The 13,690-nt window shown below is 44.8% G+C and overlaps 1 protein-coding gene and 1 long non-coding RNA gene across 2 annotated transcripts; both read right to left on the reverse strand.

Annotated features, from left to right (window-relative positions):
• Window positions 1-4,749: 4,749 nt before the first annotated feature.
• irf2bp2a (interferon regulatory factor 2 binding protein 2a) lies at window positions 4,750-7,387 on the reverse strand. The gene is made up of 2 exons (XM_085297320.1): window positions 6,205-7,387; window positions 4,750-5,895 (listed from the first exon to the last, which is right to left on the reverse strand). Exons 1-2 carry the CDS (start codon window positions 7,034-7,036, stop codon window positions 5,171-5,173), a joined length of 1,557 nt encoding a protein of 518 aa, XP_085153446.1. The 5' UTR covers window positions 7,037-7,387; the 3' UTR covers window positions 4,750-5,170.
• Window positions 7,388-7,553: 166 nt separating this feature from the next.
• On the reverse strand, window positions 7,554-8,956 carry LOC146561327 (uncharacterized). The gene is made up of 2 exons (XR_014894866.1): window positions 8,739-8,956; window positions 7,554-8,659 (listed from the first exon to the last, which is right to left on the reverse strand). It is a non-coding gene; the product is annotated as an uncharacterized LOC146561327 (long non-coding RNA).
• Between the last annotated feature and the right edge of the window lie 4,734 nt (window positions 8,957-13,690).

The raw sequence follows: 13,690 nt of genomic DNA on the forward strand, positions 1-13,690 counted from the left end.
CCAAAGGCCCAAAATACTGTGTCCGGAAGGTAAAGAAGTCGTGGCTTCTATTAAACACGACTGCATTTCTGTCATTATTAAAACTCTGCAGGGGTGTGTTTATGTTACAAATGTCTCCAGTGGAGCAAATTTAGACCTCCTTGTGGCCTATTTTCTCCAGCCATGTTGTTATGTACCAAAAATTCTCGATTGCACGCGATAACAGTCCCCTCACACGCCTCCTGTTTTTCATTTGGCATAGTAGCACCACGCCATCTTATCAGCTGATCCTGAGCCAGAAGCTAGGAGTAGTTGCTCAGCAGAAAGAGGAGGGATTGTGCTGGGCTCGGCTATAATATGAGAGAAAGCCCAAATGCTCTTGGATCAGTCCCATGCTTTGTCCTCATCCCTCATGTTGCCTCTCTCCCTCGTTCATTTTTCATCCTCTCTCCTTTCATCTTTTTCTCCTACGCTTCTCTCCTTCCTCTGCATCCTGCTCACTCTCTTCTTCCACCTCTCTCTCTCTGCTCCACTTATAAGATTTGGCAGCACTCCAAGATCTGAGAAAAACATTGGAGGCATAGCCTCGTTCTGATGTCTGGAAAGAGGGGGAGACTGAGAGAGTGAGAGAGCGCCAGAGTCCTCATTTCCATTTCACAGACTCCATTCACTGCAACACCAGAGCAAAAAGGGAGAATACAGGAATACGGAGAGATTGAGTCAGAGAGAAATGGATGGATGGAAAGATAAGGCAGGAAGCGATCGCAAGGAAGAAAAATGGAAAATTAGGTTCCCAAACCGCAGCGATAAAGCTAATAAAGAAATCCAGAGACAAACATGAAGCATGAAGTGAGGGAAAGGTGTCCCCATACTATCTTTTAAACAAAAAAACAAACAAAAAAGCTGTGTGTGCCCTCTTAAAGACACTGTTTTTGTGTATGTTCAGTTCCACTGCCATCCAAAACTACATTTAAACACATGTAATTACAGCAGAGAAAACACTGAACAATTCATGGTGCTCTTGCAGTAAACAAGCCTCATACCAGTTTGAGGGGAAAAACACACATACACACACATTTGGCACTCAGCATTGTAATCATCTTAACTTTGCTGGCCTTCATGGTAAACAGGCCAGTCAGATGTAACACCCCCCCGGCCCCTCTCCCCACTCTGCGGACCAAGCCAAGAATCAGAAGGGAAATTTTACACATCCTGCGGATCCTCCTAATTGCTGGTTGAAGCCCCAGCTTCTCCCCCGGTGCTGAGAAGAGAAACCGTCATTACCAGTCTCGCAGGAGCCCGAGCCCAGCACCAAAGGGAAACTTTGATTGATGAAGAGAAAAAGAAGCAGATCTGAGCGTGTCCTCGATACAACATTTGCTGTGACCTTGTTTTCCCTGACAGGTCTAAAATTAACCAAGCGGCTCAGTTATACTGGGAGTGGAGAAATGTAGACCAGATTCTCCTTTTGGCGCGTCCCCGTCTCTGCTTCGCTTTCAGGGGATTACAGCAGCACGAGCACGCCTTTTGATTTATTGTGCTAAACATGGATTCATTAGTGAAACAGCTGGCTACATTGAGTGCTTTAGTGTCTCCCACACAGGCCTTCACTCCCTCCACCCACTCACTGGACCATATTCAACATTTTTTGATGTAAAATAAATGCCTAAGGATTAGAATTTGTAGTTGTGTTTTTCAATGAACACGCTTGTCAGCATTGGCGTCACGCTTGGCTGATGTTTCGAACAAAACGAACGTCAACAAATACGATTATCTTTTTTAAAAACGGTGTCATTTTTTGAGTATTTTTCCATACGTGAAGGAGAAACGCTTATCTGTGCGGTCAAGTGCTAGAATAAACTCATCTAGTGCTGTAAAGACAACAAATATGAACTCTGAGTTTTACTATCGCGCCGACATCTTTGCGTAATGCCCGAGTTAATCATTACCAGGAGAGGCAGCCAAGCAGCACACACTGGCTGCGTCACCTGTCTGTTATTGCCTTTCACTTAGCTTGATTAACTGGATTGTGTCGAGTCAATATCGATCAAACAGTCAGTGAAGGATTTTATGACCATTGATTGGACCCGCGGCCGCCTGATGAAAGATCGCCGGATTTCAGGGATATTTCAAACACTTGACTGTAGCCCAGCAAAAGCCCCAAGTTGCTATCCGGAAGCAGTGGGAAGAGAAGGAATCGAATTAAACTTTACCCAAGGTTGGACTTGGATTTCACCCGGTCAGGTTTTCTATAAATCATTTGAGGGTAAAAACACATCAAAGTCAGGAGCGTTCGCCTCACAAGCAGGGCTTAGATATTAAAAATCCCTGAAGGTTCGTGTAAGTAAACATAATAAAAACGTGAGTCGTTAACCACAAATGGTTCCTGCGTGATCGTACCGAAAGCAGGAGAGATGATTCACTTTTTTTTTTTTTCTAAAAAAGAAAAGATGTATAATCAGAAAAATTAAATCCGAACTTCATGCTATCAGCTCTGTGCGGCCCTGATCCTCACATGCAGGCTGTTTACAGAAAAGCTCCCTCCCTGCATATTAACCAACAGCCTGCACTAGAGCATCTGCCGTGCACCGATTTCACCGGTAACCACGCAACACCAGAGTGCTGTGTTATGACAGAGCCACTTCCAGGGACACAGTATCACTGTATTAGATATGGCGCAAGCTATTTCAGTCACCACTGGACAAACAGGTACTGCGTCTGCTGTCATATATCTTTACGAGCACAGAGGAAAGCGAGAGAAGGAGACGTGTTCATTTACGTCTCATTGCATCATCTTTCCAGGTTATAAAAACCTGGCTCTCAACTCTGATATTCTCAGATGTGGCAATTTTAATTTGGTTGGCAGTATAGTGTGATAAGGAACAAGTAGGTCAACGAGTCAACTGATTAACAAAAAAAATTTAATAAAATCTCTGAGAACACCACGTAAGGTGGAATAAGGGCGTGTTGTTGATGAGCACAGTAAAGTGCTGTCCTTTATCAATGTGGGCTGCATTTCTCGTTTTAAAGTCCAACTGATAAGATAGCTTTCCAAAGAACGGAAAAAGGGTGTATAAACAAACAGCTGCCTGGAAAACGCGCACTCATGAAAAACACGTTTCAAGCTTTAAATCATACTGTAAAAGCGTACGCGTGCTCTGAAGTTACCTTTAGAGTTTCCTTTATCCTTTGCAGCCCTTCCAGTCTTCTCGGTTAGGGGACAATAATTATACCTGCTATTCTTAGTCGGCTAAATGGGCGAGTGCAAAGGCTGTGTTTTCATTCAACATCATGAATCAATCAGTTAATCGGGGACACCATGCAGCCTGTTAAAGAAGCGGGTAATCACAGCTTTCAGGTGCCTTCCAAAAATACCATCTTAAACATGTCTGCCAGAGCAAGAAGGTCAGTAAATCCCCGGCTGAATAGCAGATTCATGGGGACCACGGTGAACAGTAAAGCAACAATGTCAGAGCAGTTTGTGGGCCTTTAATGAAGAAGAAGAAAAAAAACAATCTGCTTTTGGATTGTGTGCTCTGTTTGAAAAATCAGGGAGCTAGCAAGAAGCAGATTACGTCTGAAAATAATTACGCAACTGCCTGCTAACACCAAGCCCTCCTTTCTGCTAGATATCATCCTCCATGTCTGGGTCTGTGTGGTCAGCTACTCGGGAGCTCTTTGTCTGAGAGAGAGCAAAAATAGTCTCAGGATTGCTTTTCATCTAGACATACAGTAGCTGCAGTTTGTCACTTAATGGCCCACTGTAAGCTCCTCAATGCTTGTAGAGACCAGTAAGGGCTGCCATTAGCGATACAAGAGTTTGTAGGGGGTTTTGTGCACGTTTGTGTGTGACTCCACTGTCAAAGAAATTGCAGCAGCAGTTGCATTTACATTTGAAGGCATACAGAGCGAGGCTGGCATGTAAGGCAGCGTGGATGTTTACTCCGTTCTCAGCGTGGGGAAGGGTGCTGCATTATGAGTGCATGTTCAGTGTGACACAAAAGGCTAAAACCGAAAGCAAACAGTGTGTTGCTGCAGTGCTAATTGTACCTAACGTATGCTTGGAGTTGGTTTGTGAAGCTGATTTTATTCATTATCTGGAGTTTGTCATCTGCAGACTAAACCAAAAGTATGTTTTTTAATAAAAAAATTCTCTCTCCTTACATATATATATATATAGGGAGAGAGAGAGAGATAAGTTATATGTGTAATAAAACAAAAAAAGCCAAACACCTTTGTGACGTCAGACACAATCTGCATACAAGCTTGGAAAATACACGTCACCAGAAAAAAAACCCAAGGGTGGTTATTTTCAGGAAAAGTCCAAATTTGCGGTCACACGGCGTGGTTTGTACTATTGTATCATGTTGACATTCATGCACGTTTTCATTACTGACTCGACAGATTCCAGCTGACTGAACATGACTTGGCACCTAGTTCTGCAATCAGTTACAGCGATGCACAAAAGTCGAGGACAGTGTGTCTTGTATTTTTTTTCTTTTTTCTTGTTTTTTTCCCAGCCAAGCTTCTCCATGAATCACATAAGACATGTGTGCATAAAGAGAGACAGAAAAAAAAAGGCTCTTCCGTCCTGCAGCTTGAAACAGTAGCCTGCTCATGTTGTGCTGTGTTGTGTGCAGCGTAAATCAAGTCTCCTGAGCCGTCACAACAACAAGCCTGCATGTCAGAGCCGAGAGCGCTATCTCGTCATCTGTCCACAGCCCCTTGTGTCACTTATTCACTCAAAATGAAGCAAGCTCAGACAATATGTTCATACAAGATCAGAAATTGTATTTGGCAATTTTTAAACAAGTGCATACAAGTACAGCTAAAAGCATTTTTAGTTTTGCCAAGTGCTCGTAGAGTAGCATTAGTCACATTCTACGTTAAACAGGAACTGCCACCAGACCTAGAAGTACATCAAGAATTTTTTGTTAAACATCAACAAAGAGGAACGTAGTTCATTATAATGAGTACATACCTTTATCTTCAAAAATATAGAAACACAATGTATTCAAAAATCAAAAATTATACAACCATGTTTTACGAAGTATACTCTTCCCTTGGGTCCAATATGTACAAGTCCGTTAGTTTGTTTGAATGGTATGTATGTGATATTTATATATTTATACTCATATTTTTTTGCTTCCCCTCCCCAAAGAAGTGTTCAGACAAAAAAAAAAGAAAAAAATCAAGGGTCCCTCTCCTTTTTTACTTTGACATCTCCTGCAAGGATGGTGGCGATTTCTCCTTGCATGAAAGCCCATGGTACGTTCGAGCCAACCAGGGGGCATTTCTCTCCACTTGGACAGTACACTTCACCCGTGGCGCCTTGCTGCTTTATGCTTTCCCTTGAGCATGGGAAGCAGAACTTGTGAGAGGGCACAGACGGGCACTGAACAAAGTGTGTGTCCTCCAAACGCTCGTGGCACAGCGTGCAGCACAGAGGTATGCTGCTGGGTACAGAGGAGTCCGGAATGCTTTGTGGGGGGTGCACTTGGTCCATGCCTGGCACATGGGGGGTGCCTGCACTCGGCGCCTCTCTCTGCGCCAGCCTCCTCTGATTAATGGAGGACGGCGACAGGGGACTGCTGCTGTTCCTCCGGGTGGTGGAGTGGACTTGGTTGGCGTCCTTGGGAGAGCTGTTCCCACCTGCGTTGTCTGCAGCCATGATGAGCGCCGCCATGGGGGACTGACCATTCTGAGCTGCCTCCGGTGGGGTGGTGCGGGAGTGAGGGGATATTGTGGAAGGGGGAGAGGCGAAGCTTGGCGGGGGAACTGGAGGCATTTTCAGTCCGTCAGTAGGTGGTGGTAACCACTGCTGTCCCTCTCCGTTGAGCTTGGCAGCTGTCGCCTCTCCCTCCGGTTCAGGTGATGCTTTTCTCTTGTTGCTCCCCCGGGGATGTTTTCCTCTGTCTGGAGGTAGGAAAGGGTTAAACAGAGCAGTTGAGTTGCACAGCTCATACAAGGATCAACAATTAGCCTGAAAGGGAGATGTGAATTTTGCCAATTCGTGCTGCACCACAGGCTACAAAACAATAACAAACACAGCAAAGGATTCAAAAAATTTATTTATAGCCCTTATAATATTAGGGCATGGCTTTATAAATACCATTTTTACCATCTTGACACATTCCTGGGTGGAAAATTAATAAATCGGTAATAAAAATTACAATTTTAAAAATGCACAGTATAGATAAAATATTCCTGCCTTTTAATGCTCACCTGACTTGGAAAGAGTGGGGCCGGGCTCATAGACCATAGCTCTTTGTGGCATGGGCACATGGTCCTTCTTGTACCTGGTCTCGAACGTGGTGTGCAGAGCCATCAGGTCCCTCACCGTTTTGCCTTTGCCCATCCAGTCCGGGTCTGCCCTGTTTTTGTGGCTCTCCGAGATCTCCGGCGTGAGACTGTCGGGTCTGTGCTTCTCCTTCAGCTCTCTGTCGTGCTCGGTGCTGGAGACCGAGGCGGGTCTCTTGCCCATGTCGGCGGGACTACCGCCCGCCAGAGTGGAGGAAAGCCCGATCGGGTTCCTGCCGTTGACGGCATGCCCCGGGGTCAAGCCCCCGTTAGGCAAAGGCACTAAATTCGGGGGCACCGTGTTATTCCTGCGCGGGTTGGGGCTCTGGCGGTTCAGCTCTGGTGGCTCGTCAGGCTTAGGAAATCCATTAGGGAGCTGGATGCCGTTTGTCTGCCCTCTAGGCTGATACTCTGGACCCAGCCTGGGCGGGCGGTCGGACAGAGGGTAGCGGTCCAGAGGCTGCGGCGGCCGGGAGCCCGGATCTCCCCCCGCAGCGTGGTTGATCGCCTGGATCTCCTTCCCGGAGAGCTGCGACTTCCCCGGCCCGGGAGACCTGCCCTCCTGAAAACCGTGAGCCCTTTTAAGCTGTCGGGCCGTCTCGATGACAAACTCAATGCGGTCTGCTCCTTCGTAGTTGACACATCCCCTGCAGACGGGCTCGGTAAAATCCCAGATCATGGCCCAAGGCATGCGGGGCAAGTCGCATAAATAACACGACTGCCTCCTGGAAGAAGCAGCGACCGCCGCGGACGACATAGCGCTCGTCGTCGACCCCCCGAAAAGAAACCCAAAATGTTGCCTTCTTCCCCCGCTCTCTCTTGTTTTTTTTCCTTCCTCCCGAACTCCCCCGCAAAAAGAAAGCGAATAAAGAGCAATTTCCGTTAGTCGAACAACAACAAAAAAATGTAATCTCGTCCTCTCTCCGACTTCTAGAGCAACAAGGTTGAAGTTTTAGAGGGAGAAGTTCATGACGGTGTGTACTTTACTACGGCGCTCCTCTATCTATCTCCACTGACTCTCCTCTACTACTGGCTCAATGTAGAAAGTGACGTCACAGCACTAAGCGCCTACATCCACTTCAGTTTCTATTGACTTGATTTCTTCGACAGACCCCTCCACCCCCCCTCCACCACCATCACTACCACCACCACCACCTCTCCCCCCACTTTACTGCAGCCTCTTGTCACTCACCACTTTTCTCTCTCTCTCCCTTTTTTAATATTTTAACTTAATCACCTGAGCTTCTGCCAACAAAAAAGGCACCCAGTTCAGCTTCACCTCCGACTCCGGAATAACCCACGCTACTGTTATTATTATCATCAAACCTGCAAAAAAAATAGGTCCACCGGTACCAGCCTGCACGCTGCTAAAAGAAATATGGCTGTAGGTTAGCAACAGACCGCCAGGGGATAATAAAAAAAAAGCGACTTTCAAGCTCCTCCGGTTGCTGCTTTGTCCTAAATTCAGAGCATTATCCGGTTCAGGCTGCAGCTTGTTTTTCTCAATGCACCGCGCCTCGACGCAGTGAGCTGCTGCTGCTACTACTACTGTGCACTGAATGAGGTGGGTCGACCCTGAGAAAAACAGCAATTGTAATCCAATGGCAGATCTTATATTTATACAGAGGGTCTCAAAAATGTGTTATTGTAGCACATGGGCACAATTTACAGGCTTATTGGAGCGACTTTACAGCCCGCATTTTCTCTCTTTTATTTGTGCCAGCTCACCAGGGTGAATTCAGGATGTACACTGTTAGCCTTTTAGTTATGATTAGATAATATTTTCCTGGCTTGTTAATGTTTAAAGAAAAGAATGAGAGAGGGAGAGGAGAAGAAGAAGAAAAAAAGGCGCCTCCACCAGCCAGTAACCAGGAAGCTCAGTCATGAGGTGGGGATTTCCAGCCAGTGTGTTGTGAACTTGAATGGATTGGGGTTACAGCATGAATATAGCCTGCTGTAGCTGTGCCCACATATATATATATATATATATTTTTTTTTTTTAATATTCTTGTGCACGGAGCAGTCCAAATCTGCCACTGCTGAAATGAAATGAAATGGCACTGGAGTGAATTAGCGATTCAGACTCATTTCAAGCGACTTTAGCAGTCAAAGCAGCTCAACAGATATTAGTATGAAAGATTTAACAAGATTAATGACTCCACTCTAGTGTGGCATGTTTTACAGAAAGGCAAAAAGAAAGAAATGTTATTAGAAACAGGTCATGTGGCATAACCTCAGCCAAAATCCCCTGAAGTAAAAGTGGAGAGGCTTTTTGAAGTGGAGGAGTTGTCCCAGTAGTTCATTCCTCCCTCTCATCTGGTCTCATTCCAACTCATTGCAGCTTAGCCTCAGGCTTTGGGTGAGGCAATGCGTCTGAAACCTGCAGACACAAAGCAGGATATGTTTGTGCAAGTCCATGTGACGTTGGAAAAGAGGAAGCAAGATGTTTAGTCACGTACCCTCATCCGCCTCACCCTTCGACAGAACATCAGGCTATTCTGGCTCCCTGCCTGCCACCGTGATCCTGCGCTGTGGCGTTTTCTTCAAAGGATTACCAGAAACAAAACAAGACACGTATGCTCATGTGTTACCGCCAAGTACTTTGCCATATTGTTTTGTTATTCCCGTAAAGCTGCCGATATGTGAATGGGGACATTTTGCAGTGAAAGAGGATATTTAAAGAAAGTTTAACCCCCCCCCCTCCACCCCACCTTCTCTGTTAACACTGCATTGTCCCACTGCTTCCCATCGCCGCTTTCTCTCAAAACTCAGTCCCGTTTTGGATGGACAACACTAGGAAGTGTTGTTCGGCTTTATGACATAGTTAGGAAACGGCTGTTGTGAGGGACAAACTAAACAAATTCTTTCCTTTCTTCAGATTGGTGGGAAAATTGTTGCCTAATGCTTTGATCCTTTGGTTTCCACTCAGTCGATGTTTGTGCAAGCAAATAGCTGCACGGCCAAATAGCTATTATGCAAGACAGAGGCATGGTGTGATTCAATTAAATCCTAAATGACCTGATTCTATAATAAGTAGATCTACTGATTTGAAAAATAAAATGCTGCAGTGTGCTATGAAGCAAAGGCAGAGCTGTACTGAACAGAGGCAGCAAAGGTCTGAGAGGAAGCCAGACATGCACAGATTGTTCTGACTGGCCAATATGAATCGTGTACATACAGTGAAAATCACCACAGTGTCACCTGGGCAGTGGCAGGGTGTATAAAGCTGTATAAAGCAGTTTTGAACTTTTTTTTTTTTTCATGAGTATGTAAATTGAGACGTGAGGAGGCTAAATAAAGAGTGCGAGGTAGGTGACGGCCAGGGGAATACCCAGCATGTGACAGCATCGCGGGGCTGGTGAGATGATGATATTTGCGTCTCATCGCTCTCCGAGACTGTTAAATTTTATATTGGAGATCTTTTATTTATGCCAGCGAAACATTACAGATTCTCTGTGAAGTCTTCTGCCTAAGCAGAGCGCAAGCACTGGATTTTTTTTTCCTCTTGTGTCGTCCTCACTGCCAACATTTTATGTTATATAACCTTTTTAGAAGAACTGCTGAGGCGAGCATCAAACAAAACTGTAACATGTTGCACCGACACAAAGGGAGGTTACAACAGGATAGTGCGAGTTAAGCAGCTGTGGTCGTGACCCTGTCTTGAAGATTTAACTGGCAAAAGCTGCTAAGTATAAAGAGTCAATGTAAGGACTTTAACGTGCATGCTCTGCAGAGCTCCTGGAGCTTGGAAGAGGAAGAGGTAACCATAGAGATTATCACAGTAGGCTACCCCCAGCTACCATATATATCCTGTTTACGGTGCTATTTTTAGCCACACTTTTGCACAGCAAGGATTAAAGGGCTGATTATTAAAAAAAAAGGAAAAAGATCTGCAGAGCTCTGAAAGCTAATGAGCATCCATCTGCCGCCTCACCTCCCTTATTAGCGTTAGTTTGAGTATGTTTTGATTTTTTTTTTTCCGTGCAGATTCGTTCCTCATCGTGTTCGCTTGTGTTTAGAGCGGAGAAGCCGTGTGTGCGGCACATGGCAATTACAAACAAACAAATTATGGGATTTTTAAAGTCAGGTATAAAATGGTGGAATTCAAATAAAATGGAGGGTCGAAAGGGGGAAAAAATGTGCTGGGCGGCTGGAATCTGGGGGCTGGAGGCTGCAGAGGTGATGTCATTGGGCCGGAGCAAGAAGCGAGTGAAAAACAAGTCTCTCTCTTTATTCTGATCCTCTTTGCAGTCCTAGCAAGGGGAGGGGAGGAGAGGGGAGGGGGGGCTGGCAGTCAGCCAAGGCAAGGGCTGCTGGGAAATGGCAGAGGATGCCAAGCAGGCCCCACCGCCAACATTAGAAGCTCACATCTTTGTTCTCAGAAACCTGGTGTGCTGCCAAAGGCCTCATTTCAGCTCCATGGCATGATTACACTGGATGTAGGCCAACTACTGAGAGCTACTCTCCCTCTCTCGCTCTATCTCTAGCTCTCCCTTTATGCTCCCTCTCTCTCTTTTTCCACTGCCTTCAAAAGCTTTCTGCCAAACATGCAGCAGTTGCCATGGCTGCAGAGAATGGGACATAAAAAAAAGTGAGTAATGAGTCAGGCTTGGACCCAGATGTGCCACATGTGTATCCATTTAGAAAAAAAACTCAAGATGGTAACATATCCTCTTAATCTGCCGGGCTTTTTGGGACTCAGACAGCTTGGTTAAAACAAAAAACAAAAAAAAAACCCCACTGTGCTGAGATGGGAAAGTGGAAGAATTAAAAAAAACAACAAAACAAGAAAAAATCCCCACAGAAAAATGTAAATGAACAGCATTGTTTTCACATCCATTTTTTTCAACAGAAGGTAGTTTCAGTGGCCTGCAGTACAGATTCGGTTTGGGCAACCAGGAACAGAAAGAGCTGAACTTTGCTTCTGTAATGCCGCGCTTAAGCGAGCTTGCATGCATGGCTGGCTGACGACATCATTTCCTGTCCAGTGGAAACCCCCGTGTATTTTCAGTCATAACCAGACGTTAATGTAAACAACCTTTCTCTTATTTTTTGTTTTGTTTTGTTTTGTTTTTGTAGCTAAATCAGCACATGGCGTGACCTCAATGAATCACAATGCAGCTTCAGCCTCTTTTCATTATCTGAGGTTCAATTCAAAAGCCACTATTAGCCGCATTCCTTGCACAAGTCAATGCTGTCTTATTTATTGGCCTTAAAAGGCAGTTTCAAACCTGACTCACGGTTGTTATGTTTAGCATACTGAAGTGATCTGCGGAGTCATTTCAGCTCTCTGTGGCTTACTCAGACAAAATGTTAAAAATGTCAACACAGACACATTTATAATTTCCAGAAGGACAACATCGCCCACGGCCACTCCTACAGCAGCAATGCAGTGGTTTCTGTGCACCTGGTTTGTTCTTGACAGATCACCCTGCAAACTCCAAAGACATCACTCTGTAGAGCTCTGTAGTGTGTCTGAGCACATGTGCCTGTGTTAGATGGAAGTATAAATTTGGACACATAGCTTCTTTTTTTTAAAAATAGAGAAGCATGAAGAGTATTTCATGTGTTATGTAACCTCTTTCTCTGAGCATGAGTCAAAATATAACTTTTCCAAAGTAGGCTTATTTATTACTGCAGCTCCTGTCCATTTATTTGCTAGAAATGGACTCTGATGTTCCCGGAGAAAGCAGTTGGCACGGCACAGCTCAGGCTCGCAGATTCTTGCTGTCCTTTCCAGTTATTAGTTCGAAAACACAACTGATTTGTTTCATTCTTTCAACTGAAGTTGTGTGTAAATCCTTGGCAAATAATCCCTAAAAGAACGTATGCACATGCATATTTATAACTCCTTTATTTAGAAGCTGTTTCAGCGTGTCTGTTGGAAGAAGATCAAAGCTGCTCCTTTTCTAGTAACGTTTGCCTTGAAAGCAAATGGATGTATTATCCCTCTGATGTACAGAATACAAATAACACGACTGTGAGAGTCACCAAGAATAGCAATCTGACCTAATTGGAAAACCTCAAGTCTTCTCATTTTGGAGGAAGTTCTTCATAAATAGCATGTGGCTTGTTCAGCTCAGGAAAGCAAGGAAGATCATGGATAATGTGACTGTGGTTTATCATTTACAGATGCCGTGGTTGCATTGGGAAAGTTGTATTTCTTCTTTGGTTACCTCTAAACACGTTCACTTGGAAACAAACCTTTTCCAGTAGTGCCCATAAATCAGCGGAGGTTCCCGTCACAGATTCCACAGATGCTTATCTGCCCTCGCTTTGATTGTCTGGTTTATGGGGGACGTCTCATCATACGCTGTGAGCACAAGTGTCCTTCCTCCCCTTTCCATAAAAGTGCAAGTTGTCACGATGGTGTGGCATTCATTATCCGCCTGTGGTTTCGCAGGCCTGGCCCCTGCGCAGCTGGGGTGCGCTGGTTGTCAAAATCACTCTTCTGCCGCGGTGAAAGATAGAAGGGCAAGAGCTGAGTGCTGTCCCCCTTGTCTGCGTGATAAAGACCCCTTAACCACAGCGGCTGGGCAGCTGGGCGCACGGTGTCTCACCTCCCTCATCCACTTCAAAGCCTTGTCTCAGGAAACGGCTCACTGTGAAGAGCTGAAATAGAAAATAGAGTCCTGATGACAAGGACAAGCGTGTGAATGTGTACTGAAGGACAGTTTTTATAGTGTGGAACATTGTAGTCACAAATGTAATTGCATGTTATGATAATACCATAGATAGATAGATAGATACCTTATTGATCCCAAAAGATAAATTGTTGTGTTACAGGAGCATGATAAAGACTGAAAAGTAGTACAAATGAAAAACAGACAGTGCCACAGATGCCTGGTAAGGGCCGTATACTATGAGCAGAAATCTGTAAACACAACAGTGATTTAAAAAGAGAAAGAAAGAAGAGTAAAAATGAGGTTAGGTAGAAAAAACCAGTATGTGCATATATATGCTCCCAGGAGGCACCTTTTAAGGCTTCCTGCAATTGTTTCACCAACTGCAAGCCGCTTTGTAACCCACCTCCACCAAAATCCTCCTCTTTTTTCTGTAAGCTAACATAATTAATGTAACAGTTGTTGTCACTGACTTTCCTGCTACACACTGTGGAGTCTTTGCTGCTCCCCCTGCCTTAGATGGAGACAATTTATTATTACACAGGAAAACCCAGATAAATAGATGTTGTCCAGACTTGGCTGTCTGACCTGCTTTGTGCCCTTTTGCCCTAAAAAATAAAGAAGGCTGTTGTTGGCTTTCCTGAGGCAAAATGGGGAAAACTAGTAAGCGTCGCAAAATCTGTAATTCTGAAGACAAACCATCTGAGCAAAAGTGTAATGAATGAGCTTATTTTCAACACCATAGATTTTCTGACTGTTTAAATAAAACTACTTGCACAGCTAATTAT

This window comes from Mchenga conophoros, linkage group LG13 (genome assembly GCF_057382185.1).
Source record: "Mchenga conophoros isolate Kocher_MC1m ecotype Shallow Benthic linkage group LG13, M_conophoros_male_GT1.1, whole genome shotgun sequence".
NCBI lineage: Eukaryota > Metazoa > Chordata > Actinopteri > Cichliformes > Cichlidae > Mchenga > Mchenga conophoros.